Source organism: Heterocephalus glaber, unplaced genomic scaffold, assembly GCF_053883595.1.
Source record: "Heterocephalus glaber isolate CG9 unplaced genomic scaffold, H.glaber_assembly_v1.0 deba00001497, whole genome shotgun sequence".
Classification (NCBI taxonomy): Eukaryota; Metazoa; Chordata; class Mammalia; order Rodentia; family Bathyergidae; genus Heterocephalus; species Heterocephalus glaber.
Genome location: NW_028258320.1, coordinates 678,549 through 701,215, shown reverse-complemented (window position 1 = coordinate 701,215; position 22,667 = coordinate 678,549). Strand labels below are relative to the sequence as shown.

General features: G+C 54.8%; 2 protein-coding genes across 14 annotated transcripts in view; one reads left to right on the top strand and one right to left on the bottom strand.

Annotated features, from left to right (window-relative positions):
- The first annotated feature begins 360 nt into the window (after positions 1-360).
- On the top strand, positions 361-15,100 carry Bnip5 (BCL2 interacting protein 5). 6 transcript variants are annotated; one of them, XM_087184437.1, is made up of 13 exons: positions 361-500; positions 5,448-6,058; positions 6,884-7,060; positions 8,276-8,340; positions 8,503-8,749; positions 9,202-9,387; positions 10,100-10,161; positions 10,255-10,474; positions 10,825-10,956; positions 11,809-11,873; positions 12,951-13,217; positions 13,803-13,914; positions 14,917-14,942. In XM_087184437.1, exons 2-12 carry the CDS (start codon positions 5,452-5,454, stop codon positions 13,905-13,907), a joined length of 2,133 nt encoding a protein of 710 aa, XP_087040563.1. In that variant the 5' UTR covers positions 361-500; positions 5,448-5,451; the 3' UTR covers positions 13,908-13,914; positions 14,917-14,942. The 6 variants fall into 6 exon arrangements, with proteins under 6 accessions (XP_087040563.1, XP_087040564.1, XP_087040562.1 ...); XM_087184438.1 differs by having other exon boundaries at positions 8,500-8,749; positions 9,256-9,387; XM_087184436.1 differs by having other exon boundaries at positions 8,500-8,749; positions 10,258-10,474.
- Positions 15,101-15,603: 503 nt separating this feature from the next.
- The window catches only part of Pnpla1 (patatin like domain 1, omega-hydroxyceramide transacylase), a 38,158-nt gene continuing 31,094 nt past the window's right edge, over positions 15,604-22,667 (bottom strand). Inside the window, exons 8-11 of one of the 8 annotated variants that reach the window (XM_021259924.2) lie at positions 21,511-21,636; positions 18,934-19,109; positions 16,042-16,154; positions 15,722-15,890 (exon numbers count right to left, since the gene is read on the bottom strand). In XM_021259924.2, coding sequence (XP_021115583.2) covers positions 16,084-16,154; positions 18,934-19,109; positions 21,511-21,636 — 373 coding nt within the window. In that variant the 3' untranslated portion in view covers positions 15,722-15,890; positions 16,042-16,083. Of the gene's footprint in view, positions 15,891-16,041; positions 16,155-17,187; positions 19,110-21,506; positions 21,637-22,667 lie in introns of those variants that run through there. The other 7 variants (XM_021259922.2, XM_021259926.2, XM_021259921.2 and 4 more) reach the window with 7 other exon arrangements.

Sequence of the window (22,667 nt, the reverse complement as noted above, 5' to 3'; positions counted from 1 at the left end):
TTTCTCCATCCTGCCCTCCCTGCTGATCTTCAGAGAGAACAGAGGGAGGGCAGGGGCCACACCTGTTTCCCATAAGCGCTTGTTTTCAGTGCCTCCACTGGCCACCCTCGGCCAGGCGCCGGGCCGCTTTCTAAGCAGTGGTTTCTTATGGGGACCTGGATGCAATAAGGAAGCCGTCAACGGAAACTGTTTTTTTTCCAGGGTAGCTGAGCTAAGTCTCCTATCTCTGGTGCGACGGGCAGCCTGGGCAGGGGCGGAGACCTGCCACACCCTGGCTCCTGGGATTGGCTGTTGGAGCTCAGTTTCTGGGAGACAACGCTATATAGACCCAAAGGGTCCCGATGCACAGCAGCACCAGCACCATCTTCTCCCTGGGGAGTGGGGCCTCCCCTCCCAGGCCCAGCTTCCAGCTAACAGGGCACATTCCCCGACCCAGAGCCCTTGGTCTGGAGATCCCGGCCCAGAGTGTCCCCAGACAGGAGCGACTTCCGAGCTCCAGGGTAGGTAAAGCTCTATCCGCTTCCTTAGGGGCTGGAGGAGTGGGTTGGTATCTTGGGGTCCTGAAAGGAGAATAGACCCAGGAATCAGACCCTGGGCCCAGACCCCCAGTTCTGCTTTTAGCTGGCCAGGTGCTCCCTGGGCCTCAGTTTCCCCATCTTTACAGTGATGGAGCAAGACCCAGTGGTTCGACCCCTACTGGATGTCACTAGAAGAGCTCAGAACTAACTTGGATTTAAACCTCTGAACTCAAGTCCCAAGCCTGTGCTCAGCTACCTCCCTGGGCAAGGAATTTCATGTCCCTGGGGCTCGGTTTCTTCATCGGCCCAAAGCGGGCAGCAGTATTTACTTCTCCCCCTGGTGACAGACTTGCTGCGCAGCAGGTGGAACGGAAGGCATTGTCATTACCTGTGGCTGTGGAGGTTCTGCGATTCCTGAGGTCCTTGCACCTTGGTTTGAGGACAGGGAGGTTTTATAAAAAGGGCTCTGGTGGCCTGCTCTTCCCTTCGAGGGGGACCCAGTGAGCAGGGCTGGATAAGCCATTGCCCGACCAGTCCTCGTGTGCCCTTGTTTGTGGCCTTGGGTAGGGTCAGGCAGATCCAGGTCCTCTGTGTATCCTGTGTGTCCTCTGTCCTCTCTGAAGTAGGACAGGGCCGGCCCTGAAGAGACCCAGGCGCCAGGGAAGTGGGCTGGAATCCAACGTCCCCAGGGGCAGGGTGGCCTCTCCTGGGTACGTAAGGGACCATCACCACCAGCCTGAGGTGGCGGCCCCCAAATCCAGGCCGGCACGGTGGCCTGTCCTGCCTGGAAGGATGGTGACCCCCCTGGAGCTCGTGTCCAGGAGAGGCTGCAGGCCTCGCTGCTGGGCTTGTACCTGGCCCCAAGGGTTCCCACAGCACAGGAGGAGGCTGAGACCCTTCAGGGTCCCCTCCCTGGGAGCCTGTGAGGGGCCCCACGAGAGAGAGGTGGCCCCTTGAGTTGTCACTGTGGAACACCTGGGAGGCAGATGTGGAGCAGATGGGCAGTGTCTCGGGGCAAGCTGACCCCTCGTCCCCACTCCAGGGCTTGTCTGGAGGTTGAGGGTCCCTTAGAGGCCAGGTGGGGGAGGGTCGGGTGCAGGTGGCCAGGCCTGGGGACACAAGGATGTGTGACTGCAGGGTGATGGGAATGTGCATGTGGAGAGGTCTCTCCAGCAGACAGCAACACATTTGCTGTGTGTGTGTGCATGTGTGTGTGAGTCCGCATGTGTGTGCCACACGTGCTGTCTCTCACAGCAGCCCCACAGTGTTACCTCACTGCCAGCTGTGTGAGGACGGGTGGAGGAGGCAGTGACACCAGCAGGACACAGGGCCAGATGCAGTGCTGGAGAACAGCCCACCGATGAGGTCAGCGCTCAGCTCAGAAAACAAACGAAACCCGGCCTCGTGCTTGGGAAAATCAGCTGACCTTTGTGCTTGGGAAAATCAGCTGACCTTCCTGCTCGGGGAGCCTCCTGCGACTGCCGCACTGGCGTGACGTCATGTCTGAGGAGTCCTGTGACCTGAGGGTCACCCGGGTATTTCTGGGTTGATTTGGACTTTGCTCAGGAATCTACTCTCTGCCAAGGCAATAAACATGTTTACAAGATCAGTTTGGTTTCCAAGTAGGACTGGCCAGGGCAGCAGGGATTCCCTGAGCGACTTGGACCCAACAAGAAAAAGAGGAAGGAGAAAGAAAGTCTTTGGCTGAGTCCTGGATAAGCAGGATTTTATACTCAGAACACTCAGACTGAATTGTGGCCATGTAGGGTGGGAAAGGTGGGTCCGACTAAGTCTCCTCTCAGCCAGGCGTGTGGCGGTGCACACCTGTGATCCCAGAGTCCCGGAGGCTGAGGGAGGAGGATCGCCATTTCTCCCTGCTTCTGGGGCAGCAGCAGCTCCTGGGCCTGGGTCTTGTTCTTAGCTTCTCTCACCTCTGCTGGGTCAGGCCACGGGTTGTTCCAAGGAGGGGGAGACCAAATCCAGGCAGTTTTCCTGAAAAGCCATCAAGAATGGACAAGCGGGGAACTGGGAAAACCTGGAACATAGACATTTGTCTGACCCACAGCAAATAAGCGGGGGAAACCTTTGGCGGTGGAGCTGTTACTGCTCTGAGGAGAAGTGCGGCATGTTCTTTGAAGGTGATAGGATACGGTACAGGCAAAAACAATTTCCACAGTGACAGCAGCTTTTTAAAAGATTATTGTGCCTCTCTTCCCATTAGCTGGGTAAAGGTGTTCCAACTCTCCCTGACACTGTTTTGTAAATATCTCTGGTTCGGGTCACTTTGATCTTAAAATCAAATAACCCTCAGCCAGTTGTGCTGGCACACACCTGTAATCTTAGCACTCAGGAGGCTGAGTCAGGAGGATTGCTGTGAATTCAGGACCAGCCTGAACTACATAGCAAGACCCTCTCTCCAAAAAACAAACAAAACAAAACAAAAAATCAAATAATTCTGCAAATGTAAATTTATCTTCTTTAAGACTGTGTGGTGCTAAAGAGACAGCAGACAGGGGTGGAGCATTTTGTGGGCAGTGCTGACAGCATCCCTGGTCTCACCCGTCCAAAGCCAACATATTCTTCAGCTGCTAATTCGAATCTAGATTCCCAGCGTCAGGCATAATTCCTGATGCATGGCAGGTGCTTAAGAAACCTTTGCTGAAAGAAATAATAGGAACCAGAACAAATATTTCCCTCTGTGATTTCTTCTTATCCCACCTGTGCTGCATTTCGGAAGCACAGCCAGGCTCCGAGGCTTCAAGAAAGCTAGTCCATGTCCACGCTGGGTACAGGTGTGGATTGCTGAGGTCCCCTGCAGCACAGCTGACCCTCTTAATGAACATCAAAGAACAAATACTGCCTTCTGAATCACCACATCCTCCTGCCTGACCTTTCCTCCAAGGTCATCCACACTGCTGGCACCGGATGGCCTCTACCTCTGGTCACCCCGAGCTGCAGCCCTGTCCAGTCCGTCCTCTGGAAGGAGGGGGGGGGCGTCCTTTTGTCACCTTCGAATCTCTCTGTGGGAAATAGTGTTTTTCCTACGATTTGTTTACTTAGAGACAGGGTCTCGCTATGCAGTTCAGACTGGCTTTGTACCTGCTATGTAGCCCAGGCTGGCCTCGAACTCATGGCAAGCCTCCTGCCTCAGCCTCCCAAGTGTTGAGATCACAGGTGTGTGCCACCACGTCTGGCTGAGGGCTCTTTCTTACTCTTTATGTGCCTTTATGTGCCTCTCACACTCTTGTACCTTGTATGAAATTGCAATTACAGATTCTTTTGCCTCCGTGCTGGACATATTCATAAAGTACATTAGCTGGTCAAGACAGGGGATACGATTTAAATACATAATGTACACCTCATACCACTAAATACTACACAGTCAGGGCATGAAAAAGCTGTAATGGCAAATTGGAGTAGGCAACCTGGGGAACCAAACTCCACAGGAATCTCTGGGAGCTCAGGTTTGGGATTCAGAGCCACATTTTATTTCTCTTTCTATTTCTATCAAAGGGCTTCTGAACACATTTGGAAAAATTAGAAAGCCCCAGGAGTTTCAGACTGAAGACACAAACAAAGCACCGTGCCTCCTCCAGGTGCTGCCAGCTTTGGGGCGGCGTCGACCTTTCCCATTGACAGCTGCTTTGCAGGGCCGGGGATGCTCTGAGAGGGGAGTAGCCTGTGTGTACTTAGCCCATGTTAAGCACGTGTCAAAGCCACTTCCATGCTGCACAGTTTTCTGTCGGTGTTGCCTGTCTATTCATTTGTTTAGTAGGTGCTTATTGTGTGCCAATCATGTGCCAGATGCTGTTTGGGCTCTCAGGATACGAGGTCTAAACAGACAGAGGGGAGAGAGTACAGCTCAGGTATAAATGCTCAACGATACGATGTGTGATATTAAAACATCAGGGGGCTAAGTAGGGGCAGAGCACACTAGTGGGAGCTGAAAGGGAAAGGAGAAGGTGGCGTTTGTGCGTTTTAGCGGAGTCCTGAAGGAAGTGAGGGAACAAGCCACAAGGCTGCTGGGGGCAGAATGTTCAAGAACATTCTGGTCAGAGTGGAGCCCCCAAGGGGACCAGGGCTGAAGGACAGCAAGCTGGCCTGTGAGAGGGGTGAGTGAGGGAGTGAGTGAGGTGTTTGGAGGCCAGGCCGTGTGGGGCCTGCTGGCCTCTGAGAAGCCTTGGGCTCTGAATGGAAGGGGCGCCCGGCCCACGGAGGGTGGCAGGAGAATGACACACTTGAATGTGTTTGCAGAGCCCCTGTGGCTGCGGAGGGGACATTGCTGGCAAGAGGACAGCAGGAAGCCCTGGGGCCTAGACGGAGGTGGTCGTGGCATGTGGCATGCTTGGGACATGAGGCCAGGAGTCTTTGTCCATGGGTCAGATGTGGGATTGAGGAAGGAAGGAGTCAGGCATGACTTCGCTTTTGGCCCGAGCACTCAGGATCCCAGAGGTGCCATTTACTGAGCTGTCCCAGGGAATATTCAGGCGGCCAGGGGCCCTGGGCCAGCAAAGGTGCATGAGCCTCCCAAAGTTGCAAGAGGAGTAAAGGTGGCTCTGGCTCCAGGGTATCAGTTTCTTGTTGCTGCTGTAACAAAATCCCACTCACTGGGTGGAATTAAAGCAAATCGATTATCTTTAGTTCTGGAGCTGGAAGTCCAGAGTCAGTCTTAGTGGACTGAAAGGAGCCAACAGCAGCACCGTGTTCCTCTGAGAGGCTCTCGAGGTGCCAGGACCAGGGTGAGAACTTGTTTCCTCCTCTGGAAAGGGGAGCAGTGACACCCCTTCCCCTCGGGGTACAGAGGGCTTCACATGCAACAACAGCTTGGGGAAAGTGTCAGCAGGAGAGGGTGACGTCATTTACAGCAGCACACGGAGCAGGGCCCTGCCTGTGGGCCTCTCCTAAGGGAGCTGTTTGTTTTGCTTATAGCCAGATGGAGACCCTGGGGGACCCTTGGAGAGCCCAGTCTTTGGATAGGTCGCACACCCCCAGGAAGGATTTGCAGTCGACCAGCTGCCAGTGCCTCTCACTGCCCGGCACGCCCTGCAAGAAGGCGCCCTGCTGGGCCATCAGCCACGGGGCTAGATGTGCCCAGAGCCCCACCCCATCTTCAGGGGCTCAGGGTGCTGAGGCTGCTGCAGCCCACACTCTAGAGGAGATGAGGATGTTTCTCCTCAGTGAGCAGAGGCACCCACCAGACACCAAGAACAAGGCCCAGAGGCAGGCCCAGCAGGGCTGGCTGAAGACCGTGCTGAACTTCTTCCTGCGGACAGGCTTTGAGGAGCCTAAAGACAAGGCCAGCAGGAGGACAAAGGGGAAGGAAGAACCCCCAGATCCCCCTGAGGCAGCTGAGGAGCTGGCCCTCAGGAAGAAAGCCCAGGACAAGAAGGCCAGCCACAGGAAATGTGGTCACAGAAAGCATGGTGCTGAAGAAGACAAGGGAAACCACCACCGAGAGGCAGGAGGCCATGATGCCCGGCCACCCAAGGTGGCTGCCACCTTGCGCTCTGAGGAAGCTGAAGTGGGCCCAGTTGGCAGGGGTGAGCAGACTGGCCGTCCCTGGGGTGACCCACTGTCCCAGCCTGAGGGCCAGGGTGCTCTGAGTTTGCTCCTGAAGCCTCCTGACAGAGGGGAGGTGAACTGTGGGGGCCTTTGTCTGAAGCAGAACAGCACCACGGCCGACTGCTAGAGGCCAAACCACCTGGAGGTCCCACTGTTCGATGGCTGTGTGGCTGGGACTGGTGACTTTCTTCTCTGAGCCTCAATTTCCTTTTCCTCCCACAAAATGGAAATGCAACAGTTGCTGTCTCTGGGGCGGCCACCGCCCATGCAAAAGTGCTCGGTGCATGGTGTTTTATATTACTAAGGAGCCTTCAGTTTGAGGAGCAGGGATGAAAAGTGGCGGGGTGGGGTGGGGTACGAGGGTCAGGGAGGGAAGGTCCCCCCCACGGGTCCACATTCGGGTCCCGGGCTTTGGGCTCTAGACCTTGTTTCTAAACGCGGTTCCGCCAGGCATAAATTGCCGCGTGAGTCTGAGTAAATGGCTGCCCCGTGGAGCCTGGATCATGGGGTGACCCGGTCCCCAGTGCCTTCCTAGCCTGGTGCCCAGCGGCCTCGGTGAACGTCCCAGCCTCCCTGAAGCACACAGAGCTCTGCCCTGCACCAGAGCTCGCTGTGGTGTGACAGGAAGAAGAGACTCTAGGAAGAGCCAGGCTTTGGGGTGCAGGGAAGGAGTTGAGGGGGTTCCTGGCATGAGCCTGTTTTTGAATCAAAATCTTGGCACATCTGAGATTTTTTTGGTTGAGCTTAGAGCTGGCCATGGCAGTGCCTGTGGTGCTTGAATTCTGTGCTGCTTTCTCGTGTAGGTGCAGTCAGGAGAGTGCCGCTGACACACACTCACACCCCCACTCGAGGCACTCCAGGTGGACACGATTCTGGTGGCCCCCAGTCCTTGCGCGCCAAAGGGGCCCGAGCTGGACTCCTGGATGTTTCTCCCCCAGCCACAGGGCCCAGGCTGGAAGAGGAGCCCAGGAAGCTGGACGGTGAGTGTGAGCCCCTCGTGTCCTTTTGTCTGTGGCTGGTGGCTGTCACGTGCACACTCTGATCTTTCCTGGCTTCTGCTGTTTCCGACCACGCTTACTTATTTTAGGACCTCACAGAAGGGAGTCCTAACAATCAGAAAGGCTGCTGGGAAATGTTCCTGCCTTCTGTGCTAATGGGAATGAGACTTTGTCTTTAGACTTGTAAAACGTATTTTATTTTAAAAATATATGGATGAGCAAGGACTGGGGTATGGCTCTGAGGTAGAGCGTTTGCTTAGCCTGTAGGAGGCTCTGGGTTCAATACCCAGCACCATTAAAATAAAATGTGCAGAAGAGTGGAAAGAATAGCTCAATACACATTTGCGTTCTTTGGCTGCTTACGTGTGGATGTGTATCTTTGCAGAATCATTTTAGAATAAAATAAACCTTCTTCTCTGAATACTTAGACACAGGTCCATAAGAAATAAGGCCAGCCTCGGACACAGCCACAGCACCATTATCCCTCCTAATAAATGGGTGATAATGCCCTGCTCCCTGAGTCCTCTGTTTTTAAAAAGCCGGATTTTGAAAGCGAGGAAGTAGAGGAGCCCTGCACCCGTCAAAGAGTAACTACAAAACAGGGTGTTAGTTCTTCTGTAGGGCATTTAGTTACTTTACAGGTAGCGGTTCTCTCACCGGAAAGGGGATCAGCTGGCAGACTGAGGCGAAGAGGAAGAAGCCAGACAGGATTGCTAAGCGGGAGACGCGAGTGAGGCCGGCAGGGACCACAGCAGCCGGGGACAGGGAGTCTTGCCCAGGCCTCTTGCTGTGTAGACAGGCAGGCTGGGCACCCTGCCCTGGGTGAGGCCAGTGGGGCACCGATGGTCTGTGGCTGCTGAACACCCCTGGGCTGTTCGGCTCACACTGCCGACATCCTTCCCTCCTTCCCCTTAGCCGGGCGAGGGGACCCACCATTCCCCCTCCTGGAACTCTGCAGCTTGGAAGACTAGCTTTAGTCTCACGAAGTGTTTCCAGGGCCCAGGCACTAGGATCCTCGTTCCCAGGAAATGAGCTGAGGCCCAGAGAGGATAGGAGACTTAGCCAGTCACACAGCTTCCCGGACCCAGAGCAGTGCCTACAGATATGTGAAGTTGAGGAAAGTTAGTGGGGCCCAAGTTGGAAAGCAGAAAGAGCGCTGAGTGCCTTGGGAGTGACGGGCGCCGTGCTGTCTTCCAGAGGAAGCTGTCATCCAGATGACCGTGGAATTCCTCAAGAAAGTGGGCGACCAGTGGGAGGACGAGGTGAGGAGCAGCACCCCCAGAGCCCCTAATTTTCCTCCTCCTTCCAGGCCCATGCAGGGGCTCAGCACTGTGCTCCCCTTGCCTGGGGCCACCCTGCAGGGCTGGGTTGCCTTCCTCAAGGCTAGGGCCCTGACTCAGTTTCCCTCTTGTTCCCCACAGCAGCTTCAAGCTCCCCAGCCAGAAGTACTACTGCAAAACCCAGAACCGGCCTGCAGAAAGAAGTCCCAGGAGAAAAAGCCGGGCAGCGTCAAGAGAGCCTTTTCCCTGAAGAAGTGCGGCCCTGAGGAGCCCAGGAGAGCTCGTGCTGCTGCCGCCGATGTGCCCAGCCCCGAGGCCCGGCGGCCCAAGAGGCCCAGCTTCCTGCCCCTGTGTGTCCGCGGCCCCTGGCCCTCCACCTCCAGCAGCCCTGGTGAGCCCTCCACCTCCAGCTGCCCAGGGTCTGGTGGTTGCCATAGCAACACTGCACTCCAGCGCCTTCTCAGGGCTGGGATTGGCCACATTCAGGGCTGTCGTCCTGTTCTGATCTCCACCTGGCACTGAGCAGCATGGGAGGGAGCACCGGGGCGGAGAGAAGGACCGGCAGCCGGTGACCTCCCATACCATCCCTGAGGTCCAGGCCGCCCAGCATAACAGCACCTGAGGCCTGGGGAGGTGGTGGAGCCTGAGCCGGGGGAGAAGGGGTCACAGGGGGAGGTGGTCCTGGCCAGGGGACATAATGTCCAGCGCGGAGGTTCAGGCGCACGGGAGGGACAGGCACCTGCTCTTTACCTGCAGCACCTGGGGTGGTGAGGCTGGGAAAGTCAGCTTTCGGGAGCCCGAGGTGGGGTGCTCGGTGTGACCCAGCCGTGGTTTCCACTGCAGAGTCGGGACACCCCACACCCACAGACACACCCAGAGCTCCATTCTGCTTGCCAGGCTCAGAAGGACCGGGAGCCCACGAGGCCCTGTCTTCGGACAGCGATGGCCCCAGTCCCCGGGGGCTCCCCACCTGCACCCAACGTCGGGGACCCGAAGAGGAGCCGCCACTAGACAGAGCCTCGGAATCCAGTCAGTGTCCCGTGGTTCACTCAGAGACCCCCTTGGGAGGCTCCTGGCCTGAACCCTCCCCCTTGCAGAAGGGAAACTGAGTCAGAGAGAGGGAGGGGCCTGTGGGCCGAAGGCTGAGGAGGCAGCCCGGGCCCAGTGCTCGACTGTCCTGGGCAGCAGGTGTCATTTGAGGGGGGCAGACAGCACGTGATGGGGGTGCAGGGCAGGTTAGACAGCGTGACCTGAGGGGGGGCCCAGCCTGGGCTCCCACCCCTTCAAGCCACCTGGGCTTGGGCAGGCCCCTTCCCCGCGGGTCCCAGCTTCCTGTCAGGAAGATGGGGACAATCACGGTACTTCCTTCCTGGGGTGGTCGGAGGCTCGGATGAATTGGGCCGGGTCAAGGAGGGATGCTCCACCCTGGAAGCTGGCAGCCCACTTAAGATTTTATCTTTGGCAGAGCCAGGGCTAGACACATTATCACTGTCAGCTCGCTGAAGGGGGCCGGAAAGGCCCTGTCCTGTGGTGATGAAGGAGGGGGCAGGGCGAAAGGGTCTTCTAGGTCAGGGAAGGAGACGTGACATGGTCACCAGAAGCCAGCTGTGCCCTCAGGCCTCCTGTCAGTGCTGTAGCACCCAGGAGGCCTGGCGATGAAGCACCCCAGAAGCTGCCAGAGTGGTAGGAAACAGCCTGACTGCATAAAGCTTCATTCACTAAGCACTCCCATCTGTTCTAGATGACTTCATGCAGAAGATCCTCGCTCTGCTCCAAGATGCAGAGGAGCTGGTGGGACAGCAGGTGAGGGGGACATTGCTGTACCCCCGCCCCTCAGGGGTCCACGCTGCCCTCCCGGCGCTGCTGCCTGACTCAGTTTCTCTCCTCTCCCCACAGCAGCCTCCAGGGCAGGAGACTGAGGCAGCTGTAGAAAGCCTGGCCCCAGCATGCAGGAGGAAGTCCCAGGAGAAAAAGCCCAGCAGCCTCCGGAGAGCCTTTTCTCATAAAAGACACAGCTCCAAGGAGCCCAGGAGAGCGGGGACTGTGGGGGCCGCCACCCCTGAGCCCCGGCCACCCAAGAGGCCCAGCTTCCTGCCCCTGTGTGTTGGCGGCTCTGGTGAGCAGGTCTGGGGTTACCATGGTGATGGGAATTTCCATCTTGCTGCTGCTTTCTGCTCTGGCCGAGTGGCTGGGGACTGTGTCTGACCACACAGGCGCTGAGGCCCACATGTACACAGTGGCTCCCTGACATTTATGGAGCGCCTACTGTACCCCACTGCCTCACATGGGTCTCATTCGGATGGAGGAAGTGGGTTCAGACAGGCTGAGGGAGCCCAGCCTTGCAGAACCGAGGGAAGTGTTCATGGGTGGACTCATCCATGTGGCTGTGGCTTTCTTGACTGCCCTATTCTGGGCTGTGAGGCTCTGAGTCCTTCCAATCGCTCACACTGGTGCTTTTGCCCTCAGACCCTGAAGGCCTGGAGTTCCGGGAGCCCTGGGCCGCAGAAGAGACAGCATCTGGGTTCTCAGAAGCAGCCTCCCAGGCCAGGAGCTGCACACCGGACGGGGGCCATCAGCCGGAGGGAGCACGAGAATCTAGTCAGTACCTCCCCTGCCCTTGGGGGGCTTCGCTTGTGCACAAGTGCCACGGGCTGATCAGCAAAGGGGGGCAGATGCAGGTAGAGACACCTGTCTCTTTTGCAGGGAGGTGGGGGGACCTTGGATGCCCTCTCATGGGTTTGCTTGAATGCTACATATAAGACCCTGGTCTAGCCGAGCGTGGTGGTGCACACCTATAATCCCAGCACTCAGGAGGCTGAGGCAGGAGGATCGCTGCAAGTTCAAAGCCAGCCTGGGCTACATAGTGAGATCCTGTCTCAAAAAACCAAACTCCTGGCTTGCTTGGTCTGGTGACCATACTGTGTACCTGGGTAATAGATGGTGGGCGGGGGTGTCATTTGATCTGCAGCATTGGCAGATTTCAGTGGTACAAACATTTCCACCCAGTCAATTTCAAAGTGCCAACAGTCGGCAATGGCTACGCCATACATTTCCTGCCTATTTCCCAAGACCTTCGTGTGAGCACCCAGCTCCCAGTGGGCTGATAACCCAGGTGGGAGGGCACGTTCCTGTGTCAGTGGCCGAAGTGTTCCCTCCTCGCTTTCAAGGCTTGCATTCCCAATGTGGGGAGGCCTCGGTTTCCCCTTCTGTCAAATGGAGCTGACTGTGGGTACTGGGGAGGCCCGGCAGGCCAGAGTCCCTTCTGTCTCCATGAAGCAAACCACAGCAAAGCCCGAGATTAAGGAAAGATTTTTCCATCCCGGCTATAACTGATCTGCATGCCGCATGGCCGAGAAAACACAGTCTTTATTGACGGTGTGTTGTGCCAGTACTCAGCAGGGGGATGTGACACCACCCACGGGCAGCCTCATCCTTCCTTCCTTCCTTTAGAGGAGCTCATCATCCACGAGCTGGTGGCGCTTCTCCAAGACGTGGACGGCGAACTGGCAAAGCAGGTGAGCACTGCCCAGGCCTCCCCAGCCTGGTGCCAGGGCCTCATCTGCCCTCCCCTAGCCCTGGGTTCCTTCCCATCCCCATCTCCACACTGGGTATATCCCTTAACTTCTCTGAGACTCAGTTTCCTCTTTTGCAAAATGGGGGATGTATCGGTCAGCTTTGCTATAGCTTGACACCCACCACTTAAAAGAGAGGTTTAATTTGGCTCACGTTTTAAGGGACTCAGTCAATGGCTAGTTGGCTCCAAGGCAGAAACATCACGGCGGAAAGCAGAGCAAAGCTGCTTAGTTCATGGAGCCAGGAAGCGGAGCAGAGGAATAGCACCAGAGAGGAAGGGTCAAGGGGCCAGACATAGACCCCCAGGCCACGCCTCTGTGGCCCACCAGACGCAGCCACAAATGCACTCCACCACACCCTGGCAGATCCCAAAGCCAATCAAGTTGATAGTATCAGTTCCACCATGAGGGATAATTACCTACTTGACCAAACAATGCCCACTTAGAAAATGCCAGATAAATAGCAGAAGAGGCAAGTGTTCCTTACAACATAGTTTATAACACTCATGTGGCTCCCCTGCCACACAGGACCTCCCGGTCCACATCCCTCACCTGGAGCTCAGCCCCATGGACCACTGCCCTGGAAGTCTCCTTGTGCCAGTTTGAGGGCCAGCAGTGCCGGAATCTCCTCCTCTTCAAGGCCCTTGGTATGGGTGTGCCCCAGTTCTGTAGCATGAGGCTCCCTGCCCTTGAGAAGGAGTCTCCCTGGGGAGACCTTTAGGTTCCACATGAGGGGGACAGTTTACAGATGGGACATTGGTGCCTGTGCCTCGCCCCATCACCCAGGGCCCCTCTGCCGCCTCACGGTAGCCCACGAACACCCTCTGCTTTCCCGGGAGCAACCCGGCCTTTTCTCTTCTGGCTCACCCTGCCACTGTGAGCAGGATTCTGCAGCAGGGAATTTTTGCAGCAGGGGTGGTAGAGGAATTTGACAAGAGGGGGCTTGACCAGGGCAACCGTGCCAGGCTGGCTGCCTGGGGAGGGAGCAACACTAACGGCAGCCTTCATTTCTGCTTCCAGATCCAGAGGCACCCCAGCTTTAAGAGGTGTTTTTACGAGTTCTCAGACCCCTCCCTCAGGAAGCTGGTGGCCACCCTGCGCAGCCAGAAGACCTGCCCGCCGGATGGGGACAGGAGCCTTCTTCCCGAGAGACTCTTCCCGTTTGCCTTTGGCGTGGGTAACAAATATGCTGATGGTCAGAGCCGCACCATCTGCAGCCTCATGGGCTCCAGGGCTCACTTCAGCCAGCACGGCGATGCCCAGGACCCATTCAGGGAGGCCCAGCTGGTGAGAGAGGGCAGGAGAGGCAGCAGCATTGTGGCCTGGGTTCAGCTGAGAACTTGTAGGATTCCAATCAAATGCCACCACCTCACTAGGGCCCCCGGGACAATTCTAACCCTTGAGGACTTTTCTCGCTCCCAGACTGTCGCTGACGACTCCGTGGCTAGTGTCTTCTTTACTCAGCTCTGCTCTCCGATCATAGGCACCTGTTCCTACTGAGCTAAATCCCTGGCCTCCTACATCTTGATATCAGCGTGGGAGCTGGGCTTGGCTACTCTCTTAGCGGCCTTGCTATTATTTTATGGGTTCTCAGCTCTAGACTGTTGTAAAATGTAAATAACAAACGCAGGAAGGTCATATTTCAAATAAGGGGGGCTGAGGTGGATACGAGGGCTCCATGGGCTGTTGGTTTTGGAAGGCTCCCAGACGTGGGTCACGTGACCAGTGAAGATCACTGTCGGCCCCTGGCACTCTTTCTTACTTTCTTTTTCTTTCTTTCCTTTTTTTCTCCCGCAGCACTGGGGATTAAGCCCAGGGCCTTCACACTGACCTACATCCCCAGCCCCTTTTAAATTTTTTATTTTGAGACAGGGTCTCACTAAGTGGCTAAGTTGCCCAGGCTGGACTCAAACTTACAATCTTCCTGCCTCAGCCTTCCAGAGTGCTGGGATTACAGGCCTGCACCATCACGCCTGATTACTTTGTAAGTGGCTTTCATGTTTTGCCGGAGGCTCCCCCACAGGCTCTGAGATATTCCTGTTAGAGGTAACACTTGACACGGATCTTTTAAGAATCCTGAGTTTTCATGTTTTCTGGTGGACTCTGATGAGCACATTTCCTCATCCTTCTCAGAGTCACAGAGGCAATCTGCCTCCCAGCCCGGCCCACAGTGCAGAATCTGCTGAATGAAGGGGTGGCTTTAAAAGAATGAGTTGTTCTCTAGTTGCTGGTGGACAAACAGGACCAGGACTTGTACATGCAAGAGGTCCCCTGGCAGGGCAGACCTTTCGAGACGTTGCTGTCTCGACACGCTCTGTCTTCCTGGTCTTACTGCCCGGTAGTCGGAACTCACAGACGCCCGGCTCTATGCTGGCTTATTTTCCTGGTGCAGACACCGCCTGACCTCAGGCCTCTTTTCTTGGCTTTTCCCCCAGTGTGGGGACATCATGGACAATTTGTCCTCTGGGGTGGGTTAGATAATGTCTTCAGGACTGATGTAAGAGATGCTATGGACCGCAAGGGCAAGGACTCAAGTTTGATCCCTGGTACAAAAAAAAAAAAAAAAGATAACCAAGAGATGCTATGGAAATTTCAGTTTTGACGTCCTTAGTAGTCCTGAGTCCAGCTCTTGGTTTACTAATCATTCATTCATTCATTATTTGCCCACACATTTGTGCAAAGTGCAGCGAGGTGTGGGCAGGCCTGGCCTTTGGGACTTCATGAGTTAGTGGAAGAGACAAGTGTTCACTGATGACAAAATTTAATAGCAATCAAATTCCACACGTTTGGCAGCTGAGGTTGACAAAACATATTAGTCCTGGGGGCTCCCAGGAGGTGGCAGGCATTGATTTTGGCCAGCAGGGCTGGGGAGGCAGTGGATGGGGAGGGAGGTCGGGAACAGCCCTGTAGCAGTGGCAGCCAGAGGTGGTGCTGGCCCACAAATCGCTGGGCTGTGGCTACACCTGATGTCCCTTTCTCCCCCCAGAACCTCACAAGTCCCGAGTGTCAAAGTCCAGATTAGAAGCGGCGCCTCAACTCCAGTACCTTGGACCTGGCCGAACAATTGGCACCTTTAGCCAGGACGCCCTGAAGATGCTGTCTAACTTCCTGACCCCGAGCTTCACAAACATCCCGAAGACCATACAGCGTTGCCCGAAAATGTTCGAAGTCTTTGGCCATGAAACTGCACCTGGAGACCTCCCTGGGGAGTCGCTCTGGCTGGCAGCGGGGAGACCCCCTCCCGGCCCTCTCCTCAAATGCCAGGCCACCATGCAGGAGGCCGCCCACACTTCCCCTGTGTGGCCAGAGAAGCTGATTCCTTGTCCCTCTCCCATCTCATGGGACTTGCTAAGAACCAGGGAGAAAACAGATGTGAAGAATGATGTAAAAAGTCCCAAAATTATCCACTGCCATGCCCAGCGTACAGATACGCTATTTTTACTAGAGCCAGCTCTGGGCAGTTTTCGGGAAGCGGAGGACTCGGGGTGGCTGCAGTGTGTGAGAGGTGCTCAACACATCCTGGGCAGTGGATCCGGAGACTCATGATGAGTTTCCAGCTAGTGGCAGTAAAGGGTCTTGAAAGGGTCTCCTTTATTCTGGACTTGTATTTGCATTTGCACAGAGGTGAGCTGTGGGATGACAGAGGCTCTGGCTTCTTCACCACTGAGCGGTTTCAGGTGGGCCACAGGTCCAGGTCTACGTGCAGGCTGCCGGGCTCCAAGCAGACCCCAGCTCCCGTGCACAGGCCCTGGGACATGGGCCATAGGGGACAGGGTGTGCAGACCCACATGAGCCTGAGCCAGCACTGGGGCAGAGTTAGGGACTCACCAACTCGCCGCCTTCCTCGCTCTTGAGAGGTGGGGAGGGCTGAGGACTTTGTGGGACCGCTGTGGGTGGAAGTCGGACCGCGGAGACGGCCACCTTCACGGAGAAGGTCAGGAGCCTTTTGTACATAGTTTCCTATTCAAGCGAGGAACTTTTGTTGTATGAGTCCCTGATGCTGGCATCTGAGTCTCATTTTTTTTTTTAACTGCATTATTTGAGCAAATAAAGAAATCGATTGTGCAGGGCGTGAGTTGGTTATTCTATGGAGGCAAGACAGACTCCCCACCTGCCGCACCCAGGACAGCTCCTCGCCTTCGGGGCTGTGGGCTCAGCCTCCCTGGCCCGCCTGGAGTTCTCTCTGGACCCTGTCCCTGCGTCCCACACTTGGGTGGTGAATCCCTGTGACAGGAAAAAAAATAAAGGTGCTGGGTTGAGTGTCAGGCGACCCGGGTTTGGGGCAGCTGCTCACGGGGTGCTGACCTTGGGGACAAGACCCTTGCTTGCCCCACCTGATGTTCTGCAGCTCTGTGACTCTCACGATTCATTATAATCCCCCAAAGGTAGGCCAGCCCTGATTTCTTATTACTCCCCAAACTCTGGTGCCCAAATTCTGCCCTCAGAACGATGGAGGACGCCCTCCCCCTCCAGCCTGCATCAGCATCTTCTTTTCAAACCTGGGTCCATGCCCCGTCCTTGAAGGTTCAGGTAACACTCGGAGGGGAGCAGAAGAGGGTGTTGGATTTCTCAGCTCAGAGAGGAGACCCAGGCTCTGAGGGCCCCTCCCCTACACCCAGGACGCTTTATGGGGGCGCCCAGTGCAGCGGGACCCTGTGGCTTTGAAAGTCTGCTGAAAGGTGGGCGCGACTTCATGACACAACCTAGTTCCCTCCCCTGAGAAGTCAGAGATGATGGGGCCGGTTGAGTGGGAGGTTGTAGGTGTTTTTCAGACCACTTTGTGGGGCAGAGCAGCATCTGGCCTTGCCTTTGGGACTAGCAAGGCCTCTCGGTCTAAGCTCATGGCAGCCTCATCAACACTGACCTGTGCATGTTGGTTACAGAGAGGAGAGCAGCCGGGTGTGGTGGAAAGCACCTGTAATCCCAGTGCTCTGGGAGGCTGAGGCAGGAGGATCACACGTTTGAGCCCAGCCTGAATAATTTAGCACAAGTCTGTTTCAAAAAAGGGCCGGGGACATAGCTCAGTGCAAAGGCCCTGAATTCAATCCTCCGTACTGGGGGGGGGGGGGGGGGCGGGGCGGGCAGGGACACAGACAGACAGCCAGAGACACAGAGAGACAGAGACAGAGAGAGAGACTAACTAGGGTTGGCAGATCTAGCCAATAAAAATATGATGCCCAGCTAAATTTGAATTTCAAATAAACAACAAAGAATTGCAGTATGAGGGACACATTTCTACAAAAACAATTACACGGTGTTGATCTGAAGTTTTAATTTAACAATATGTCCTGTGTTTTATCTGGAACTAATGCAAGAATAATCTTCTTAATTGCCTCAAAACGTGGGAAATTAACCAAAATTTAGAGAAACCTGCAGGGGATTTATTGATTCTTGTAACAGAACTGATATTAAAGCACGCGGATTCTGCACAAAGGTAATAGTTATGAGTGAGTTCGATTCCCAGGTGTGTCTGGGGACAAGACAGAGCCCCTCTGTCCCCTGGGTGGATTCCGGGCCACAGCGATGAGAGGCCTGCACCTGGGGACCACTCCAGTCCCCACCACGTCCCCAGCATGGAAACCTTCAGGTTCTGCCCTCGACCGGCCTGGGTGCAGACTCAGTCAGAGCAGGTGAGGAATGGGAGACGCCTGTGACGGGATTCTCCCCGGGCCCCATGCCCACCGTGTCCCCTGCGTCCCCTGTGGTGTCCGGCTAGACGTGACTCCCCCAGCTTGGCTGGCCACAACCTGCACCTGCCCCCCTCGACCTCCCAAATCTGCTTTGCCGATTCTTCCACCTTTGCGCTGGGATTTGCATCCCGGGATTTGTTAAGCAAATGCAGCTGGGGTGCGGGGAGCCAGGGATCCTAGTCGCATTGTGGCTGGGGAGCAGCTTGGGCTCTCTGGGGAGCTGGGCGCATCTTGTCTTGGATGGGCTGCAGAAATCGAGGCTGACGGTGTCTTTCTCCCAGACCATTGTCACTGGGGGGTGGACAGCAGACGGTCTGCTCTCGTTGGTGCCTGGGAGGGGACATCTCGTGTCCCGCAGGCTTGACATTTTCCACAGTCACAGTGATGGCCTTGACACTGCAGGGCCATGGGGGCTTTGAAAGACCCCACAGCCCAGGCCACATGCCAGGCTGACTCCAGTAGTTCCAAGGGGACCCTTGGGCACCCGGGGGAATGAGAAACAAAATAAAAGAGGAACTCGCTCTCTGGACACCATGGGGAGCAGCAAAGGGAGTCTCTGGCTCAGTCCTGCCGGACCTCCGAGCTTTGCCCCATGGACGGGGTCCCGAGGAGGAGGGAAACTGCAGTGGAGTGTGAGGGGGCCCCGGGAAGTGGGGAGCTCTCTGGACAGGAGCTGCTCAGGGAACTGAGCCCAGGCACTGTCCGGGTGGCTCAGGCCTGGGAAGGTGTCAGCAGCCGGGTCCCCAGGCCCTCGGGGCCACTCACGCTGTCCAGCTCCAGCTCAGGTTTTCTCTCTGGGCTCACACCTTCCTAGGCAGAAGTCATGGAAGTCATGGTTTCTGAGTCCTCCATCTCCAACCTCCCCAACCTCAGCCCCCCAGGCAAGCTGATGCAGAGAAATTGGAAATCTGGGTTACAGCAAAAGCTGATTTTGGGGTTCACAGGGATCCTCGGCTACTCTGTAAGTGGTGTCTCCACTGGAAGGTATTTGGGACCTCACTCAGTTTATAAAGTTCACTTGGTGCTGAATTCTCCAAGAAGGGTGTGGGGTGGAGGGATCTCTAGAGATCACTGAGTACAGTTGTGCAGATTGTGCACTGGACAAGTACGGGGCCATGTAAAGCGAGTATTCAATTCATGGACATACAAGTGTCTCTGTAATTATTGGTAGTTCAGTCCACTGCCTTGTTCTAAGAAAACCAATACAGCAAATTTCCAGCTGCTGGTAGTCAAGTCCCTCAGGAAAGGCACTATTTCCCCAGTGCTTATGGGATGGCATTGACTTTGACCGTGACTGGGGGGGGGGGATGCACCTGGGTGAACAGGCCGGGGGGTCACCACGGCAGCCTGGGACAGGACAAGCGGCGTCTGTCCTGGGGGACACCCCCGGCCAGCAGACTCTTGGCTCCGGCTGGGATGAGGCCCGTAGGGGATCCACACGGTCTCAGGGGCGGAGAGCGGAGAGAAGTCGGGTGTGCAGGGCGCAGACCTGGATGTGGGAAGCACGGGACGCAGGGTGAGGGGACCCGGACAAAGAGGGGCATCGGAAGGCCAGGCTCTGAGGCCGCCTTCCGGGCTGTGAGACTCTGGGATGGCGGGGCCTCTCTCCGCCCCATCCCTCCCGAGCCGCTGCCTCCCAGACTGCTGGGCAGCCCCGGCTCCTGGCTCAGGAAGTCTCCGCTGGCCCCAAGAACTGGTGGATCTCCATGCTTTTGGTACTGGGATGGAATCCAGGGCTTTCGCTTTGAGCTCCATCCCCAGCCCTACCTCGGGCCAGAGCTCCGCAACTGAGCTGCCTGTCACGTGTCGTTCTCCCTCCGGGCCGCTGGGGGCGCTGTAAAGGCTGCATATCCCCCAACGCCCACCAAGAACAAGGTCTAACTGAAAGCTGGCTGAAAAATAGGAGTCAGTGAATATGAGTGCGTGCGAGGGAGGGACCATAGACCCGTCAGGCGCTGTGCGATACTCAGGTTAAAGTCAGCCTTCGCCCTGGACACAAGGAGTGAATGGGTATAGGTCAGGTGTTAAGTTCGACGGTAGCTTGCGCTGCCTGCTGTGGACCCGGCGGACGGGAGCAATACCCACTGAGCCCTGCACGTGGAAAGCTGCAAGGTTAAAGCCTGGGCTCTAATGAGAAGCCAGGACGTGACACGGGGCCACTTACAGCAGCAGGGAAGGGGCGGGTCATGCCCTAGACCGCCTGAGAGCCGCCCTCTGGTGCAGGTGACATTTAAGTGTGTTAGTTTGCACCAGTTTGAAACCATACAAAAGGCAGCTCCACAATCTCTTTATCTACGGCCCTTGGTGGCAGAGGCTTTTGGGAATTTAGAATTTTTTACATTTTAGAAAAAGAAAAATAATGCGTTGTTCATTAGTTTTGTATTCCCTGAAGTAGGGCCTGGGGGTAGAGCACCCCACAATGAAAAACATTATTACTTCTGCGGCAGGGATTTGAAAATTCATACTAAAATAATGGGTTAAATAAAAGCCATAAAAAACTTCACATCTGAGCAGGGAGTGATGGCCCACACCTGCAATCCCAGCACTCTGGGAAGCTGAGGCAGGAGGATGGCAAGTTTGAGCCCAGCCTGCACAAGTTAGTGAGTTAGAGAGACCCTGTCTCATAATAGGGAAATCCACTCTCTAGTTCATTTGCTGGTGGGAGTATAAAACTCTATAATCCCATGGGACTGGGATGTAGCTCAGTGGTGCCTCGCCTGCCTTGCAAGCGCAAGGCCCTAAGTTTGATTCCTGGTTCTGAAAAAAACCAGAACAAAACCATGTAATCCTCTTGAAGACAATTTGGTAACATGCGTAAAAACTTCCCCATATCTTTGGACCTAGCAATTCCAGTTCTAGACCCATACACCATGTGGACAGCTGAGCCTGTCTGTACAAAGATGTGTTCATGGGGATATTTATGCCAGCAATGTTGATTATGGCAAAAAGTTGGAGACAGTGTAAACATCCATCTAGAGGGGATTGGTAACATATGACATGACATGCTCACACCCACAGAATACTATGGATCTGTTACAAACTCAATAAATCCATATTTGCCAGAATCACAATATATGGTTTGTTCAAAAGCAGGCAAGAAAACAGTATGTAGCATATGGTGTCATGCTCATAAAATAAAAGTACATGTGTGTCTGCTATGCTTAGAAAATATGGAAGGATATTTACCTACATATTAACATATGGCTGCTGGTGTTTCCAGAAAGGTTTACTTTCTATTTATGCTCCTCTAAATTTGACACTATTCTTGATAATGAGTACATATTGGGTTTTATTTTTTTTGTACCTGGGATCAAACTCGGGATCTTGCACTTAAGAGGCAGGAAGCGGAACCACTGAGCTAAATCCCCAGCCCATATTGGGTTTTAGAACCAGAGAAAGCAATAAAATTGATCATTTTATAAAAATGTAGGTATAAAACAAAATATACAGATAATTTCTCTTTCAAGCAGGCTAAAATAGAGACTGCCCTGTCCTGAATCATGAAATGACTTGTTTCTTGTACCCACAATCACTGTGTCCCGTATACTGTTTCCTGTAGGAGGAAGATATCGCACCTATTTATTTTTTTTAGTACCGGGGATCAAACTCGGGACCTTGCACTTTCGAGACGGGCGGCGGAACCACTGAGCTAAATCCCAGGCCCAGCACCCATTTTGAAGATCCAGAAACTGAGGCTCAGAGAGACCAGGTATCCTAACCACGACCACTAAGTAAGATTGGTGAGCAGGCACTCTGTGCCAAGGATGCCTGACTCCAGAGCCCAGGCTCCGTGCCCTCTTCCTCCTGGTCCCCACTGTGCTCGAAAAGTGCCTGCAGTCAGTTCCTGAAGCTGCCGCTCTGGGGACTTAGGACGCCTTAGTCACACTCACTGCACTTTGCTGTTAGGTGTTTTGGCTGGAGGATGTCTTGGGAAGCCTTTCCGGGAGCTGCTTGTCTTTTGTTTGTTCCTCTTGAATACTTTGTTCGCCCAGTTCGAGTCTGCAGTGGGGCTCTCCCTGGCAGAGAGGCGACACCACCCGCAGTTTGTTAGGGGCCTGCCCTGTGTCTGCCACTGTCAGGCTGCCCTGCTGACTCGGAGGCAGACGCCCAGTGCAGCCTGACCCCGGAGCGCCTCATTGTTTGCTTATCCACAAGTATTCCTCTGAGTGATGTCATGCCAACTTGGCAACTGAAACCCCCACTTTCATTTGCTTCTGGATAGATGCAAAAAGTTTACATTATGTGAAATTAATGCATCCTTAATGCCTAAGCTCAAAATTACTAAATTTATACAAATTGTCTAAAAGTTTTTCACATAAATTATCTGCCACGTAGGAAGCAGGTAGGTACATTTTAATAAGTTGGATATAGTATGGGGTGCAAACATCAAAATTAAGAATGTCTTGCTGCTCCCCCAATCCTGCAGCTGTGACCACGGAGGGCCTGCCACAGTCAGAGCTGTCCCAGGGAGGGACCAGGCCACAGCAAGGGGGAGGCAGAGGCAGCTCTGAGCCACGCTCTACACTGCCACTGGTTCAGGGGAGCCTGGGTAATGTAGTCCCCAAGAGATGCTAAAAAACTCCAGATTCTCAGGCCTGTCATAATTGCTCCAAAGATAATAAAGGAGTACAGTGGTACCTTGGTTCATGAACACTTCTGTCTGCAAACAATTCAGTTCTCAAACAAGAGCATTTGACAAAATTTTGCTTCCATTCACAAACTCCACACTGGTTGACAAACAGAACCTTGGTCACCTTCCCCAAGATCCTAAAACAAATTAGCTTCGTGAACCGAAGTACCAGTGTACATGTCACACAGCCAGGACAATTGGTGCACATAATAAAAGAGATTTCCTGGGATGATCAACTAGGAATATCCAGACCTTAACACGGAAATAGGAGATCATTTGGACTAAGGCAGCCCCTGGAGAAAGGCCGGTTGGAGAGAAGTGAATTTGTATCAGGCAGGGCAACCTAAGGCTGGGCTAGGCTGGCTGCTAACCCTCTCCCACTGCAGCCTCACCAGAGAATGAAATACGGGGGCAGCG